Below are 19,198 nucleotides of genomic sequence, written 5' to 3'. Positions count from 1 at the left end.
TCAACAAAACAATACAGTGCCTTTACATGAAAAAATAATCATCACTTACTAAAAAGAATGCATCATCAAAAGGACCAGAACGTACCCAACAACTCATACAGTAGATTGACTATTTCCTTCCAGGACTCTGCGGCCTCCTCCCCTACAAACTCTGAGAAGTGTGCTGCTGTGTTGTAGACGTTGAGCCGATCAACAGAGTCCAGTACAAGTGTGATCATTCCCTGTTTGGAGGACAAGAAAACATTGGAAATATGTCTTCTGAAATGGATAATCTAAGAAACAGTCATTGAGCAGCTATTTATTTCTATCATATCACTTGAATCCTTAAAGGATAGAGTCAATGTTTGTCATAAAAGGTGAAAGTGTAAAGAGTAAAAATAGTATTTTAGCTATCCGTGACAAAGTACATTAGTGATTAAACTACTTTGATAATGACCGGATTGCCATGAAATCTGCTACAGGCTACACATTCATGCTCCTGTTGATTCCGGTAACCCAGTGATAGTGACCAACCTCCTCTTGAAAGAGGTTCTGTCTGTTCTTGAGAGATCGCAGCTTGGACTGTTTCTCCTCGTGCTCCAGCTCCTCCTCGGGCGGTCGGAAGTAGAAGATGAGGTCCTGTAGGGAGAGAACCACGGCGTCCATGGGCAGAGAGGGAGGGCTGGGGGACTTGTTCTTCCCGTTCAGAGCATCTAGACCTCTAGACAACACACAGGGCAGAAGAACAACCCCATCAGCAGCACATGTTGGGCTTATTACTTCATCATAAATAATACATACAGTTTACCGGTAAAAACAAAGAGCATAGAAAGATGGAACAACAGTAATATAAGGGTAAAGCAGGGTATAAGATGAAAACAGGAAACAAAGTCTTAAGCACACGTGATCAGCTCAGAGAAGGGTGCGTATAGGCAGGGATCAACGTATCAGATAAAAGATAAAAGGTAAATGGAGCTTATAGTTAAAAAAGAAAACAACAAAACTAGTCAGACAATCCTCATATGACATAGTGGAAGTAGCAGATCTACAAGCTTGCGATACACTGTGTTTTGAGCTTCAGCTATTTTCATTATTTGTAGTATGACAAAGTAGCCACAGTATATGGGGCTTACAGTAAGTGGTTAAACATGAGACATCACCCAACATCACCCGATTTGATCTCCTGTCACAGTTAAGGGCCGTTCAAACCAAGCACGATAGTGTGCAGACACTATTCAATGTTAATAGTTATAGTTATCGTGATAATAACTATAACTATTAACATTGAATAGCGTCTGCACTGATGAAGGATAACATTCTGTAGACAGTGGCAACAAATACGTTCAGGGAGGCGAGAGAGAGAGAGAGAGAGAGAGAGAGAGAGAGAGAGAGAGAGAGAGAGAGAGAGAGAGAGAGAGAGAGAGAGAGAGATCTCATGGTGCTGAAAGACATCGAAAGGCAATAGGCTAGATGGATAATGGTGGTCTGTGGCTCAAATGCAGAATAAATAATGGACCTTGATGTTAAAAAAAAACAGTTTTAAGGCAAAGAGCATTCATCACAAGGCAATGGGTGTGGGCCTACTTGATGAACTGGTTGAAGAGGCCGAAGGTACTGTAGATCATTCTAGCAGCCTGCTGCTCTTCTATCTGGGAGCGAGCCACTGTGAGGGCGTCATCCATGTGACCCTCTTTATGAAGGATGGCCTGAGAAGAAATAAATACATACATTATGCACACACAGCGTATAGCTGGCGAAGCTTCTCAGCGGCCAGCAGTGTAGGACTGTGGTTGTACTGGGTATCTCTCAGCTGACAATGCGTGTCACTGTGTGAGTATGAAGCGGGGCTTTTAAAAATGTCACAGGGCCCACTTGAAAAGGATTTAATTAAACCTCAATGTGACAAAGTCCAAGTCAAGTCTCTTGTCTTTGCTCTCAAGTCCCAAGTCAAGACAGGCAAGTCCCCAGTCAAGTCCCAAGTCAAGACAGGCAAGTCCCCAGTCAAGTCCCAAGTCAAGAAAGACTGTTAAGTCCCAAGTAAAGTCCAAGTCCTAAACCTTTTGTTTCGGGTCCCAAACTAGTCATAATGGCAATTATTTATTTTTAAACAAGTTTTCTTACAGTCCAAGAGAACGTAGCGCTGATACTGTACTTTCAATTAACTCCTTGAGGACAGGGACCCATCTATTTGACATGTCATACAAAAGATAATAAGATAAACCTAACTAATTAGAAACTTGGACTCAAATAAAATTAAACAATACTGATGCTCTGTGATTCATTGTTCCAAAACAAAACACTCTCACGTGGCTGTAGCACTCTTAACCATTACAACACATTAGTCTCTTCCCAACAAGAATAATCACCAAGAAAATAATCTATAGTAGCAGCCCTACTACAGCTAGGTGATTACACATCTTTACCTTCCTCTTTAGAGGCCCCAGACGGGCTGCCTTTGCATCCACAGCTGCGTAGGTTAACCAGAGGCCAGTAGAAACGTGCTGTACAAAGCACATGGACTCTCCATACTTGATCTCAGGTGTTCCCATACCTTCCACGTCTCGCTTCTGAGCCACTTCAATCTTTTCCTGCAGTTGGGGAAAAAACAAACAAACAATGAGTGGCTTCAATGCTCAAATTATTAAAGTTATTGTCTATAATAACAGTGTGGCTACCATGAGAATCTCTGACAATCTTTGTTAAAGAGTTACAAAGTTTGCTTGCTCTCTTACAGTGCGGACGTGCCGCTGCTTGCTCTCCCTTACGCTCGCCTATGCTTACATTATTCTGCTGATACTGATGTTTTCTTTTTTCTTTGAGAAACTACAAATGGATCCTGGATACTTATAAACTTCCGGGACTGTTTTTGCTGTACTGCAGTAGGCCTACAATCAGTGCAATGCAAAGAAAAGTGACAGTGTCAACAGTGCAAACAATACAATAACCATAATGTGAAGAAGAAGTACTTCCTTGACCTACTGGCAGTGAGCACAAGAAATCTGGCACTGATCTGTCCAGTAAGGTTTGCAAGATTAGGTCCGGACTAATCTGGGTCCGATAAGACACACAGACATACTGTACATAGGCTGGCCTCCTAGCCACGCTGTAAAAAGGAGTTGAGATACCCGGCCCAAAGTACATTTCTACAGCAAATTGAACATTTTACACAAGAATGTACACGAGGTAAGACTTTGGTACATTTGTAATGGGATAGATGTATGAAGCTTAAGCTGGCACTGTCACGAAAATAGCTGATGTCTCACAACGTGTCTGGATGGGACGTGTTGTGAAAGCATCAGCTAAAAACCATGAGAAAGTGTCTTCATTGTCATAGGCGGCGAGAAGATCTTTCCGCACTACTGCGGACTGTGAACTCTTAAAATATTAGGGGTGTAACGATATAGTAACTGCATCGAAATATCGTTTTTAACTTAAAAAATCGAAGTATATCGAAATGAAAACAGATAAAATCGAATCGTATCGTTTTATTTTGTATCGTATCGAATCGGCAGTGCAAAGAATCGATTGTATCGATACTACAAACTTGTGCATTGTATTTAGCATTTTTAAGAAGAAAAAATGAAAAAGAGGTGTTTAATTACGTTTCCTTTCCATATAGCTACAATGGTCTATCGATAAATGTGTGTAATCTCTGGGTTCATGTCAAGGTGCAGGTTTGTCAATATACAATGTCCATGTATTTGGCAGATAATTACACTGTTTACTTATTTATATCCATAATAATACATGTTTCCCTTTAAAACCTGCACTATCCACACCTTTCACACAGATTAAATTTCTTTGCTAAATAGTTACAATATATATTTTAAATCAATGAATCGAATCGTATCGTATCGCCATGAATGAACCAATATCGTCCATGTATCGTATCGTCAACCATGTATCGTGATATGTATCGAATCGCTATTAAAATGTATCGTTACACCCCTATAAAATATATTCCTATTTTCTATAAATTGAACTTATTTCTCAGGTACAACTGGTGTTGTTCTGGCGCTGACCTTTGAAATCCTGAAGCAGAAAGCAGCCATCTTGGAGTTGGCCTTCTCAGGGTCGACCACCAGCAGACCTTTCTCCTCATCCAGACAGAGGTACCTGCCTGTGGTTATGTGACGTATCCTGAAAGACTGCCCCCACTTAATGTGACTGCTGCTCCACCTGCACAGTAAGTAAAGGGGGGAGGTTTAACCCATTTAGGCCTAGAATTAGAAGGATTCAAAAGACACTTATAGAATCGGGGTCAAAATTCTAATGTTCACGACTTTTCAAAAATAGCAGATCTACGAGCTCGCAGCGCGGCACTCGGTGCCGCGCTGTGAGCTTGTATATCTGCTATTTTTCAATAGTTAAAGCATAAAATAATGATACACAAAATGTGTACCCGTTCTAAATGGGTTAAGGGCTTTTTCACACACTGACACTGACACATCTAGTAATTCATTTTCAATGAGAGGCGAACGTTCAGGTAGGGAGACACGGGACAGCGGTGACGTTCCTGTGCCCCCGCCCATCAAGAGTTGAATAGTGTTGGGCTTTTTTCTACGCAATGTGTAGAAACGTATCCATTCAAATGATGTGCGACGGTGCGACCCCGTGGATCCAAGCGGATATGCAGGCATTATATCGCGCAGCCGTGTTAAAAGCCCATAACACATAAGCTGATACGGTTGCTGAGAGTTTTGAAGATACCATACCATACAATACTTATTATGCTGTACAATAATAAAATGCCCAATGCTTGCTAATAATGAATACAAATATGATAAGAGTCTACTCACGCAATACGAAGTGGTTCAAGTCTCCACAGCGAGCGGGCCTGACTGCACACAGCCCCTCCCTCATAATGAGCAACTCTGAAAAGAAAGCAACATATATTGTACGTAATGCAGCTTTGACCCTTCCCCTGTGTGTGTTCAGTGCAGTGTATGACAGGCTGTCACCTCCGCTGGTCATCTCCTTGGTCAGCTGATGGGATGGCCAGACATTCATCCATGTGACCATGGAACAGTCGCAGCACATAGCCTCCAATCAGAAAACCTGGAAAGTGCAGATGATGAAGGAAGAAAGAAGATTAAAAGTTCTGCACTTCAAACCATGCCATTCCAGGACCATGCCAGGTCAGGCTCAGGCATGTTTAGCCCCTTAACCTTTTTACTGTATACTTGACATCACCTGTGACCAAAGCATATTGTGGTTTGTTTCATTTTTGAGAAAGCCATTGGATGCCATTCATTTCAGTATGATATGAAAATCAACTAGCAGATTTTGAAGCTTGTTTAAGACAGGCAATCAAACACAATGACCTTCGTGGCCCTTGTTATTTTTTTTTTGCAAATATTACTTTGCTGCTTTTTATGCATTGAAATTCTATCTGAAGATTGTTACTGGAATTTCCATTCAATTTTCAAGGAACCAACTTTAAGCCCCTAGTGCCCACACACAGTATACCGGTGATCTTACGATATAAAATATATTATTGATATAAAAATACATAAAATATATTATTTGCCATGAAAATTATATTTGAAAACACTTTGTATCACTGAATGCAAAGGGAAGTAAATGGAAATCCTATGTGTACCTTCAGCCAGCTCACAGCCAGACATCACCGGGTTCATAGTCCACAATGTCTGCATGAAGGACGCGTCCACCATGAGGTCACCGCTGGCGTAGGACAGATGCTGGACAATGGACAATCAATCAATCAAAATCTGTATCCAATATGCATTATATCAGCCTACAGCATGAAGGATTTCCCAGGATGCATTTCTGCTTCAGTCTGGAGTTGACTTAGTAATCGGTTTTAACTGTCTGAGTTGATGTGGATTGTTAACCTCATTAACTCTGGCATCCCTATTTGGGACAAGTCATTATAGGCATTTACTCCCAAATGTAAAAAATAACTTTTACAATGTTTGGAAAACTAGATGTTCAGGCCACCTGAACTCAGCAAAAGAACTTGAAACTAACTTGACACCTGTATTGTCTCCGTTCTCCCTTTAGTCAGGGAATTTTAATAAAACCCTGGGAATAAATTCCTTACCAAACAATTTCTTCACCAATGTGTTCATAAAGGTGTCTAGTAACATATCTAACAAAGATTGAAATTCAACATCCCTAGCAAAATGTTTGACAGCTAGGGTAATTCTGGGTCTCATTCACTTACTATACACTGACTGTACTATAAGGGGGAAAAAATATATGCTTTAAGTAGCATGTTAGGGGTCTAACTAGGTGTTTTTAATTATTCTGAATCCATTGCAAGCATTTGTTTTGCACGAAAAACATTCATTGGGCCGAAATCAGACGCAAAAAAGCGATGGTTTAGTGATGAGTCATCACTTTTCACAAGGTGTATGGGGTCCATTTTTGGCCCAAGGAATGTTTTTCGTGCAAAACAAATGCTTTCAATGGATTCAGAATAATTAAAAACACCTAGTTAGACCCCTCACATCCCACTTAAATCATATTTTGGGAGTGATTTGTTTCCCTTATAGTAGAGTGTATAGTAAGTGAATGAGACCCAGAATTACCCTAGCTGTCAAATATTTTGCTAGGGATGTTGAATTTCAATCTTTGTTAGATATGTTACTAGACACCTTTACGAACACATTGGTGAAGAAATTGTTTGGTAAGGAATTTATTCCCAGATTTGACAGTTATTCTGCTAATTTTCCCTGACTACTTGAGTATCACTCTGTGACGCTTTATGCTATGTTAAATAAAGTTAACGTTTTCGGCCATGTGTTTTGCTTGGTGAAATATCCAGTTTGAGCTGAATTTACCAGATATCTCTCAGAGGACACGCTGACGAGAATGAGGTCATCTCCCACCCTGACCTTCTCTCCCTCTGACCTCTGCTTGGATGCTGGATGGATGGTCCACCAACATGCCTCCCCTGAAACACAAGCATACTTTTACAACGCAGATGCCTACAGCAACTTGTTTATGTTTAACATAGAATAGAATTGTCCTCCACTGTCAGCAGCAATAGACAGCTTATTCTTTCTCAGATATTGCAGACAATGCTGAATAGGCCCTATACTATACAGTAGCCTAAATATCTCGCAATACAAATGAGATATTATAAACTATTGGGAATTATGTAAATTACAGCTACAACAAAGGTTCTGCTGTGAATTAATTTATTCTAAACCTTTGGGTTGGATGTGGTGCAACAAAGCTACGGTTTTGCAGCAAACTTGCAGTAATGCTTAATTTACAATAGGCTCCGTCACACGTCGGTGCCACGTGCCGGAAATAGCACATCTAAAAGCTCACAACATGTCACATCACACATGTTGTGAACTTGCAGTTCTGCTATTTCTGCGTGAAACACTGTCGTACAACAAATTCTGCATTCTGTACTGACCTGTAGAGTCTTCCTGCAAGCCCACATCAAAAGCCAGCTTGTCTGTCAGTGAGCGTGAGGTTGTCAGACAGCAGAGATACTGTAGTAGAAAGAGAGCACATACAGTATAATGTCATCAACTGAACCACTGGTATTAGTAAATTAATGTAAATGATAGCAGGAGAGTATAGCTAGCCTTGCATATCCAGACAATAATCACTGCGTTTTTCTTTGCAATGGCAGATTTGTCTGGCTACGCGAAGCTAGAGGATAGCTTGCAGAATAACCCGATAGTCACAGTTCTACTCTATGTATTATTCCTGAGACTGGAAGGTCTAGTGATGGAAGTCCTTCCCATTATTACAGAAATAAAGTTAAATGTTTGATCCCAACAAGTTAACAACAGTGTTGCATGTAGAGTATCACTGCCAGAAGCCCAAGCCCAAATATAACCCTTGGTCAATGGGGGAATAGGGATGATGTGCTATACAGTATATACTCGATTTGCTTTAATTGCTTTCTAATTGATGTGCATGGCGGGGAACGGTGATATCTATCACTGCAGGTACTCTACAGGCTGGACAACTGGAGTATTGGGTATAGGGATGGTACGATATTATCGTTTATCGCAATAAAAAACACTCACGATAATTGTATCACGGAGATTTCATTTATCGTGATATCGTCCTCCGTCATGCACTGGGATCAATTCACCTTTTATTTGCCGAGCTGCATATCCGGTACCACTAAAAACCCTTTTTTCACTCTCTATCAAATGTCTTTGCAAAAGAATTGCCGATCTACAAGCTCACAACATATCGCGTTGCAACGCATTGTGAACTTGTAGATCTGCAATTCTTTGGCAAATGTTCCCCCCAGGATAATGGATTTTGATTATGGCGATATATCGTAAATCGTGATTTCTTTTGTCACAATAATCGTTTTATGAAATGTTCATATCGTCCCATCCCTAATTGGGCACTCAACAAATAAGGTGCGTGCTTACCATGCTGGAGTGAGTATGTTTCAGCAGGATGGCATGACCATACAGTAGTGTGCGACTGCCTCCTCCCTGTGATGACTGGCAGAGCAGGAGAGACAGAGTTATGAGGAAAACTACTTTATCAGTGCATCATCTTAGTTACAACTCTCTAATCACCTCTATCTAGTTCATGCTTATTGCAGTGCTGAGGTATCACCTGAATGTTTCTGTCTCTCTATCTCTCTATCTATCTATCTGTCAATGACCAACATGGTGAGTTTTCTTTCCAGTCAGAAGAACCCGTATTAACATAATGACATTGTGCAATTTGTGTATTTTGATCCTTAATGTGTGTGTTCTTTACAGTTTTTCTTTTTTTGAATAATCTATTGATGTTTTGCTGTTGCAATGACCCAGTGTGTGCTGTGTGTACTGTGTATGCCCCCAGTGAGAGTGAGAACACATACATACCCATTTGTCTAAATCCACAGCCTGTCAGCAGGTGGAAGAGTGAGGGAGCGTTGGGTGTGGAGTCATGGAGGAAACAAAAGAAAGTCAAGTTGGAGAATAACAAGAAACAAAATGGCATTTCATGAACCTCTGATTTGGTTAATAACACATTAACACATCTGCCTGTACAAAGATTAAACAGTATTAGCCACAATTTACATCAAGATTAAAGTTCATAAGGTTAAAGAAATGAATATATAAAATACTTGTAGAAAAAGATTAAATAAAAAATACAACAGCATATGATCCACATTGGTTGGATGGTTGAAAGCCCATGTCTACACAGTAAAATATACACAGTAAAATCCTTAGTTATAGATTATCCATTTGTAACCAGGCCCGGCCGGGCCCTCTCACGCCACCTTGCCCCTCCCCTGCGTATCCGTGAAACCGGTTTTACCGAGTTGCAAATACTCGAAAACAAAGGCGACTTCCTTGAAACAAACATTTGCATATGGTCGCAACCTTCACTTAAGCTCACGGACCCCTAAGCCATTGAGTCCTGCCGCCAGGCCTGTTTGTAACTAAGAGTTAAATGAACACTGGTGATTTTACACTTACAGTGTACCTCTTTGCTTGTCTCTTACCTCATCCACAGACGTGTTGGACAGCATTTCCTGTAACGCCCGCACTGACAGCGACTGCTCCAGGATGAAGCAGCAGATAGCCAAGTCTGGAGGAACATTCTACAACACAATACATCCATGCACCCAAATGAAAGATGAAATGAGAACAGTAATGAACTATTTTACATTAGGTTATTTCTATGTACAACTTTGGATTGGGCAGCCTGCAGGGGTACGGTAGTTACTGTAATAGTGTAGTATACAGTAGCACAGTGGTTCTCATCCTGTGGGGAATTATTTTGGGGGGTCTCCAGATGATTAGCTTAACATGAAACATTGTTTTCTCACTCAACAGTAAACTTTAAAACCTCTAAAATAAAAAATTAAACATTCTCCGTATTGTCAAATATTAGAGGCAGAAATTGTGAAAATAGACGATCTACATGCTCACAACACTGTCGTGAGCATGTAGATCGGCTATTTTCACAATAGAACCTTGAACTGTATTTCCTCTACTCTTAGTGCTCGTCAGGGTGGGGGTCCCCAGTTAAAATATGATTATTTTTGGGGTCACAGCCTGAAAAGGTTGAGAACCACTGTAGTATAGCAGCAGAAACTTTCTATTAAGTGTCCTGTACGATTCATACTGCATAGTACCTGAGCATTGGAGGTCGTCTCCAGGAAGCAGAGGCGATTCCCAAAGCCCTCGCAGGACAGACATAGCTTGATCTGTTCTTTTAAAATGGATGCAGTGCACTGGAGCACAACCTGGTCATCCTACAAATAGAACAACAAAAAGAGTTCATGTGAATGGTTTTTATTTATTTTAACACAAAACAGAAATAATCTGAACAACATATATTACGTACATATAGTATGTAAATGACGTTGTCTTGTTGACATTGGTGCAAAATACTGAGGCCACACCTCAGTTTGTAATGAGGATCAAAGAAAATGGTGCTGCACACTATGCACAGAAGAGTGAAGATGCTGATAATGAATTGAATCAGTTAGGCCTTCAGAAATTCCTACAGACAACGACATTTTTGGCCAGCTCTAACACAAAGAATATCTGCACACCTGCGGAGAAAAACAGCCTACTGCAATCAATGACAGTACTGTAGGAAACAAATAGGGTACCCAGCATTTCTTTGGGTTATTGCACGGGTGAAATAGGTGCCAACTTCTGCCAAGTACTTGGAAGTTACAGCCTTTCCACTGACTTAATGACTTCCAGTGTATGATTTAAGTTACAAAATGTTAAATATTAAATATTTCAAAATGTTGCCCATGACCATCCCTGGATCATATCAAGGAAAGTTTCAGCCCAGTCCAGCCTGGGTTGTGGCGTGCACAAAAGACAAACATACTGCACAGACGGCCTCAACTTCATTATAGAGACAACAATCAGAGATTCCACAATCCACGCAACTATGTGCTGCAGTGCAGTGTTCAGGGGCGTCACAAGGGGTAGGAAAGTGGGACTGAGTTACTAGGGCCCAAGGTGGAGGGGTCCTAGTAACTTTATCTATTGAAAAATAGCAGATATACAAGCTCACAGCGCGGCACCGAGTGCCGCGCTGCGAGCTTGTAGATCTGCTATTTTTGAAAAGTTCAGAAAATGTGTGAAAATCTTTGAATATTATGTATTTTTTAAGCGAACATTTCGAACTAAAATTTTGCTTCTGGGGTTCCCTGGAGCTAAATATTTTGAGATCGGGGTCCGTGGCCAAATACATATCATCTTGGGGGTCCTTGACGTAGGTTTCTTGCACACATTTTCACGATCTTTCAAAAATAGCAGATCTACAAGCTCACAGCGCGGCACTCGGTGCCACGCTGTGAGCTTGTATATCTGCTATTTTTCAATAGTTAACATTCATGGGGGGCCCGCAGTGAATCCTTGTACCCAGGGCCCAGAATTTGGTGTGACGCCCCTGGCAGTGTTGCATGGAGTGTCTTGATACTGTGCATTTTCATGGACATTGTATAAGAACAAGCAGCTGCTCCTTCTCATTTAACAGCCTCCATTCCTCCATCTATTCTTTGTAGTGTCTCTGTGCCACTCACTAGCCTCACACTAATCTCTCAGCCCCTCGGCCCCTGACTAACCAGCCACCCTCTATTTCAGGCCCCTGCACCTGCTGTTCACACATTCCCCTCCGGAAAGCACCAGATATTTGAGATCAAGGCGGCCTAGAAACACTGGACATCGTTGCTCAACTTCTATAATGCAATTACTCAGATTGCTGATGTATAGAATCTTACAAATCTCGTGTTGTATCATCTTCAGCGTGTGGCGGCACCGTATTCAGTGGGTTGTGTTCTCTTCTGAAACATATTTGTACTTGAGGACCCATCTTACAATTCTCACAGGGTACTTACTACTAATCTAAATCATTGCGGCTACTACTACTTCCCATCGTTAGCTCATATCCAGGAATGTCAGGAATATGTCATATGATATGAAGCTACCCTCTTTGGTGCTTTGTGAAAATATACAGTAAAAAAAAAAGTGTTGATTAGGTGCAAATGTAACCAAATGGAGCCCTTACGGGACCATTTGGTTACATACACTGCACACTCTCAGTTTTACATCAACACAGAGGATTTGTGTGTAGATGTTTAAGGAATCAAAAATAACCATAATAATAACCTCCACTTATTGATGCAAACATCTATAACCTCATGAAAAGTTGACAAGTGGCACTGCTTGAATGTGTGAAGAGACATGGCAGTGGGACAGGAACAGAACAATTGCCAGCTATATTCTTCCCAAGCAAGAGTGGGAATCACTTTTCAAGGTCAACTGGAGACAGATAAATAAAGAGTTGTTGAGATGTAGGATACAGTGTGTCGACTGGGCCAAAAGAGTCCCAGGTTGTGCCGAGTCATCGATGAGACCATCCCATCCCATTAGGAAACATTACAGGTTCAATCCTTTACGTCAGCTGCTATATCCTGCCGTTAGTGTCCTTGAACAAAACACTGAACCCTTGACCACTCGAACCCAAGTGTCTCTATTCTGGGCATGTCATAATAGGTTAACATTTCACTAAAATAGCTGATCTACAGGCTCACAACGAGACACATTGCAATGTGGTGTGAGCTTGTAGATCGCCTGTTTTCGGCGAAGAGATTTGGATCAGAGGGAAAATAAGGAGGGAGCCAAGTATAGACCCCTGGGGGACCCCAGTCAAAGGATTAAGGATTGAGTGGTCTGAGTGTCCACTAACAAGTATGCCTTGTTTTATTAGCAACCAACTACTAATGCTAAATACTCCATAACCACATGCCATTCCAAACCCCTTACAATGATTCTGTCAGTGGGAAATCAAAATGCATGTCATTGTAAATCTGTTCAACTATATATTTTTATAGTCTAAATGATAGTCCATCATCATGGACTGAAGTAAACAGGTGTTTCAAATGGGCCAAGCATCAAACGTGGTAATCCCCTCCCTGCAAATATAGAACTCAGTAGGGTTCAGTGTGAGCTGGTCAGTCTTCACCACATCTTGACATTACAGCAGGCGTCTTCAACAGGGGGTCCGGGACCCCTAGGGGGTCCTCAGAGTTACTACAGGGGGTCCTCCAAATCTTTGTGTGATAGAAGCTTTTTTTCTCCATTTCAATATTTACCACTTGAACCCTAGCATCCATATTTTGAGAACTTTAGCCAAAAATAGCAGATCTACAAGCTCTAGGGGTGTAACGATACATTTTAATAGTGATTCGATACATATCACGATACATGGTTGACGATACGATACATGGACGATATTGGTTCATTCATGGTGATACGATACGATTCGATTTAATTATTTAAAATCGATATAGTAACTATTTAGCAAAGAAATTAAATCTGTGTGAAAGGTGTGGATAGTGCAAGTTTGTAAGGGAAACATGTATTATTATGGATATAAATAAGTAAACACAGTGATTATCTGCCAAATGCATGGACTTTGACAAACCTGCACCTTGACAAAAGACATGAACCCAGAGATTACACACATTATGCTACACCATATAGAAAGAAAAAGTGATTAAACCCCTCCTTTAAAGATTTTCTTCTTAAAAATGCTAAATACAATGCACAAGTAGGTAGTATCGATACAATCGATTCTTTGCAGTGCCAATTCGATACGATACAAAATAAAACGATACGATTCGATTTTAGCTGTTTTCATTTCGATATACTTCGATTTTTTAAGTTAAAAACGATATTTCGATACAGTTACTATATCGTTACACCCCTAACAAGCTCACAACGCCTCACGCTTGTAAGCTTGTAGATCGGCAATTTTTGGCAAAGAGGTTTCATGTAGAGGGGGAAAAGAGCAGACCAAGTACAGAGTGAAAGGTCAAGTTTATTAATTATTGACGGTTCAAGTGGTTAATTATCGGTAAACACAAATTGACATGAACCCAAAATACACTGATGATTGTGCTGTAAAACGATGAAACTATATGGTATCTATGTGGTTTGTGGGGGGTCCCTGTTTCATCCATCTCTCGACTAAGGGGTCCTTGGTCTGAAAACGTTGAAGACCCCTGCATTACAGCTTTCCTTCTGGGAGAGAGGACATGTTTATAATACATTATTTGTACTTCGTTAAAAAGCTACACAATGTAACTTTCCCACCCCGGATTTGAAGCCAGTTTCCTGCGCATCAGCTGACAGACTGCTCATAAATGTAATCTTGACCATCAGGTAAAAATGTGTTGATCCTGTGTGATCTGAGAGGTGAGACGTGACCACATTGACACAATCAAATGTCTCAATAGAAGAGCAGGGAGACAAAATACAACCACCCCAATTGTATAAGATACAGTATATTGTATTAACACTACTGTACATTACAGATTGGATAAAATTACATATATCCATAAGAAAGGGACATAGAGTCGCATTAAACTGGAAATGTATTGTTTTACAGTGTGATAATGTGCCTTTGCATTATTAAACCAAGTCAACTTACGGTAAATACATTAAAATGTGAAATACTCTTCCATCTCGGATGGACTGACAATGATTGATAATGATACAGTAATTCACTCACAACATTCCATTCACCCTATTCAATTCTCCCTGATTAGGGAGAATTGGCACACTTCACGTGTGTGTGTGTGTGTGTGTGTGTGTGTGTGTGTGTGTGTGTGTGTGTGTGTGTGTGTGTGTGTGTGTGTGTGTGGTAACAGTCTTAGATTTGTGACACAGAGCTATAAACAGACACGCTCTTGTACATTTCAGTGGTGAGTGATACATATACACATATATCAAATGTTTCACACTCTGTGTGGCGCGTGCGTGTGGAATAATGCTTGAAATACTGTATAAAACTTCTAGCTTGCCTCTCAGGATTACAGTACATACATAATGTTTTTGATATACATTGGCTATTTACATGGAAACCTTTAGGGCTCTATTTTGTTTGTCTTTAGTACCAGCTCGTATGCCTTAACTTAAAGGCCTGTCCATACTGTTTGGATGCACTAAACAAATACAACTATAAAAGAATATATCATTCTGTATAACCTGTGTGGCTGTGCCATTCATATTATTAAAGCAGTAAACATCATCACTCTTTAGTGTGGCATGCAGTATCATTACTGTAAAACAACTTGCACATTTACAGGTAAAGTAACTAATGTTTGACACAGGGCTTGACATTAACTTTTTGAGGCACTTGAAGTACATTTCCCATTCACTTATCCACGCACAAAAGTCACTTGTCCGGATATAAATTTGCCATTTCACAATAATTTCTCTGTTCTGTTTTTTACAAATAAATAAGACCTCCCTTAGCCCCCTCCACTCCACAGTCCATAATCTGCATACAGCACAAAGCTGCTAGGAAAAAGTGAAACCAAGAGCCACTTGTCCAACGGACAAGTACATTTTTAATGAACTTGTTAGTTAGCCCGGACGGGACAGCCGTAGCTGAGTGGTTAGGGAGCCTGCTTGGGGAGCCAGAGCTCCTGGTTGTCACAGGTACAATTCCCAGCCAGGCCAGCTATTGTATGTGTCTCACAGGGTACAAGAGCAAGACTCTTAACCCCTAATTGCTCCCTAAGGCCAACATATGGTTACTCACTGCTCCTAGTCATTATAGGATGGGTAAAATGCAGAGAATACATTTCACGTATATGCAAATGTACTGTGAGTGACAAACAACTCTCCAAGGCGTGGGGCCTATATTATAATTATTATTAAAAGGACATGCCCCTTACATATGGCCATAGAAGAAGCCTGAGCCAGCTAGCCCACATGACTGAATGAGAACATTGCTTGCATATCTCCACTTCTGGATTTAAAGTCCACTAATTTGGGGTTCTATCTATTCTATTCTAAACTTCTGCCTGTAACACTATGTCATGGGAAATACCAACTGAGCATCAAAAGAGATAGAGATGGTAATATTGAGACAATATTGTGGGGATTACTATTGGTGCACAACATATTTACACCATGACATTTTATTATTATTTTTCATAAATAAAAGTGGGTAAAAGCAAATAATGAAGGAAGGAACTAGAACAGTCAGGTAAATTCAGAGAATCACTTTACTGTGCTACAGCCTCTAAAAGTAGGAAAGGACAACACTTATGATATTCCACAATATTATGATATATCCGAAATCCCAGATGATCTAACCCAATGTTGATATATTGCCCAACCCTACTCTCCTAGTTAGTGAGTGAGTGAGTGAGTGAGTGAGTGAGTGAGTGAGTGAAAAATAGCCAATCTACTAGATTATAGATCGGCAGCTAGCATCCCCCAGCATAGGGATGCTAGACTTAAAGATGTTGTAAGGGCCTAATGTGTGAAAGGAGTCCTTACCTAAACAATTTAACACAATATGTAAAGTTAGGATGTTTTAATAACATTCTTACTGCTGTTCTACACACAGCCAACCAGGTGAAGAACGTACAGATTGCAGCTTTGCTTTTATGAACTATCCGAGACCATTTGGGTTTTATGGTAGATGCTTCCGAACACCTTCCTCCCTGAGCCAAGCCTCCTGAACACATCCCATTGGGCATTAGGAACACACTGCAACCACATGTCCTTGCTGACGTCAACAACAGGCAGGGTTTGAACCCACGACCACCCTGCATGAAAGGCATGCGCTGTGACCACTACACTAGGGTGGCACTAAATTAGCCTAGCCCTAAATACTCTAATCTTAAAATAATTACTGAAAATAGCCTGACTACAAGCTCTCAATGCGTCACCGTTTCGCTGTGCAACGTACTTCCATAGTAGACATGCTGGATTCTTTGGAATCCAAATGACTGAAATCAGTCGTGGCAACTGAGAATTTTAATCCATGCAATCATGGCAACACCAGGACATTCTATTGCTTGAGGAACTTCAATGCAGTGTGTGTGTGTGTGTGTGTGTGTGTGTGCGTGCGTGCGTGCGTGCGTGCGTGCGTGCGCGCGTGCGTGCGCAAACACGCGCGTGTGTGTGTGACTTCATTATCATTCTTTTAAACACACTGTATATGGATATCCAAAAACTCTCCCAAGTTGGTGCATCACACATACACAGACATGGCCTCCAAGTACTCTGACGACAGGTACTGATGTCAGAGCACATACTACTATGACAACTCTGACAACGGGTGCTGCACTAGTAGGATGAAAACATGATACAACTTTTTACACTCCTGAGTCAGGCAGTGCAGCAGAGGGCCCTGGCTCACTGTCTGTCTGTGTCTAGGAAGTTAGAACACACCACTGGACCGATCAGTGCCAAATCTCTCGTGCACGCTGACAAAAGGACAAGGAAGTCCCTCCCTTTTTTCTACTTCTTCCCCCCCCCCACATACTGTGAATATTTAACATTTCTAAAATAAGATTTTCTATTTCTAATAAAAACATACATATCAATGCATATTGTCTAAGCAAGTACACATTGTACAGAAGTCTCTGGCAACACTGAGACATGGATGAGTGCTTTGCTCAGTGGAGGGAAGACCAATCATTCCTCACACAGATTCCTTTGGTTGGTTTAGGATTCAAACTGGAAACCCTCCAGCCACAAGCTTCTATCACAACAAAACCCAGAGTGATATTTGAACTCCATAAAGTACACTTTTACTCACCCATGAGGGTCAGAATCTTACTGTGTACAACTATCAGTCTACTTTTAACCCAGGGCTATGGAGTTTATAACCTCTGATGTCACCATGTCAATGGTAAATCAATACAGTCATGAACAGTAATTTATGTATATCCGCAATCAAACAATGTGTTCCACTTCCAAGTGTCTTCTGTCTTGGCACTATAGCTTTCTTCTCAACGACCAAACAGTAACATGAAATACCCTCCAGTCGGTTTATAAATAGATAACAATGGTGACAAACCAGCCAGCTGTCCATGTCAATCAATATTCTGAAGGAGATGACAAATGCAAAAGAGTCTGCCTATTCTCCATACATAGGCTGCCATTGACATTATTAAAAAGTATCATCGTACTCTGTGACTGAACAAGTTTACCATAATATAACATCACATGAGCTGTTCTAATATTGAAAACATTAGCCTCTGTGGGAGGACATTCCCCCTTCATCCGACAATGCGATTAATTGATTTATTTTCAACAATCGGCATCATCATGTTAGGAAAAAAAGGAAATTCTGCATCGCTTACCGTACGCAAGAACTGAATCTCTTCCTCCCCATCTGCACCTTCAGCCATGCTGGCATTAGAAGCATTAAGACACTACACCCTGAGAGAGATGGGGACAACGTCTAGCTGTGTCTTAGTCCCCCGTCCCGGTGGCTGTGTGCAGGCTGAGTGACATTGAAGGACAATGTTGTTGTGAGGGGTGAGGGGTTGGCTGCCCTGAAGGGCAATATGAGTATATCCAGTCAGTGCCTCAGTGTCTGGCAGGCTGTGTGTGTGTTATGACACGCAGAGAGGATTGACACTCCTCCTGTTCATCGCAGCATATAAAAATAAAAACAAACTGAATCGTGTGCATCACATGATCCACATGGGAACAGAACGGCATGACACCAACAAGGATTTTGGACTTCATGTGGCCAGCCTGTGACGTCAGTCAACTGTGATGTCAGTCATCTGTGACATATCAATGATGTACGACTTCAAACTTGGGCAAGGTCTCGGCCCGATCAAAGCCCTATTGAATTCTATTATAAGATTAAGATTCCTACAATAGTGGCAGTACTTCTGTGACCAACTGGCAGGGTGCACAGGAAACGCGGGGCTGTTTGGTCCAGGATCTCTTGAGAGAGCTCAGTTATATTGTCACTTGTGTTATTAGTGTGGTTGCCAGGGCAACCACATTATTACTCTGGGGAATTTTGCAGTTTTTACAATTCTTAGTCTCGTTGACTTGAATGGGAAACTCCATATATAGTGAGTAACTTTTAGGTATCTGACCTTTCCCATTGACTTTGAATGGGAAACACCATATATAGTAAGGTAACTTTTAGGTATCTGACCTTTCCCTTTGACTTTGAATGGGAAACACCATATATAGTGAGTAACTTTTAGTGATGTAAGAGTAAGGTAACTTTTTAGGCAACCACACTCGCAATTTCCCAAATTGCAATTTCTCTAGTTTTATGTATTAGTGTGGTTGCGATAACATATTATTGTTCCAGGTCAGAGACTTTTTTCCAGCAAAGTGAACCTGCTTTTTGTTAACCTTTACACAACAGAAAAGTGAAGCGGTCATGCTTCACTCACTGTTGTCACTGTTGTCATGCTTCACGTGACATCACATTCACAATATATAATATAAATGGTAAG

At 40.9% G+C, this 19,198-nt stretch overlaps 1 protein-coding gene across 1 annotated transcript in view; it reads right to left on the bottom strand.

The window, feature by feature from the left end:
* LOC308304522 (ryanodine receptor 1-like) overlaps positions 1–18,118 on the bottom strand; it is a gene marked incomplete at its 5' end in the record, with an annotated part of 142,344 nt that extends 124,226 nt beyond the window's left edge. The window contains 15 exons of the mRNA XM_080749131.1: positions 86–221; positions 514–700; positions 1,564–1,685; positions 2,403–2,567; positions 4,002–4,158; positions 4,779–4,853; positions 4,941–5,037; positions 5,582–5,681; positions 6,786–6,898; positions 7,373–7,451; positions 8,358–8,432; positions 8,805–8,825; positions 9,431–9,529; positions 10,067–10,186; positions 18,071–18,118. Coding sequence (XP_080605257.1) covers positions 86–221; positions 514–700; positions 1,564–1,685; positions 2,403–2,567; positions 4,002–4,158; positions 4,779–4,853; positions 4,941–5,037; positions 5,582–5,681; positions 6,786–6,898; positions 7,373–7,451; positions 8,358–8,432; positions 8,805–8,825; positions 9,431–9,529; positions 10,067–10,186; positions 18,071–18,118 — 1,594 coding nt within the window. The remainder of the gene's footprint in view (positions 1–85; positions 222–513; positions 701–1,563; positions 1,686–2,402; positions 2,568–4,001; positions 4,159–4,778; positions 4,854–4,940; positions 5,038–5,581; positions 5,682–6,785; positions 6,899–7,372; positions 7,452–8,357; positions 8,433–8,804; positions 8,826–9,430; positions 9,530–10,066; positions 10,187–18,070) is intronic.
* Between the last annotated feature and the right edge of the window lie 1,080 nt (positions 18,119–19,198).

This window comes from Nannobrachium achirus (genome assembly GCF_963921795.1).
Source record: "Nannobrachium achirus genome assembly, chromosome: 19".
In the NCBI taxonomy this organism is placed as follows: Eukaryota; Metazoa; Chordata; class Actinopteri; order Myctophiformes; family Myctophidae; genus Nannobrachium; species Nannobrachium achirus.
This window is presented reverse-complemented; position numbering and strand designations above follow the sequence as displayed.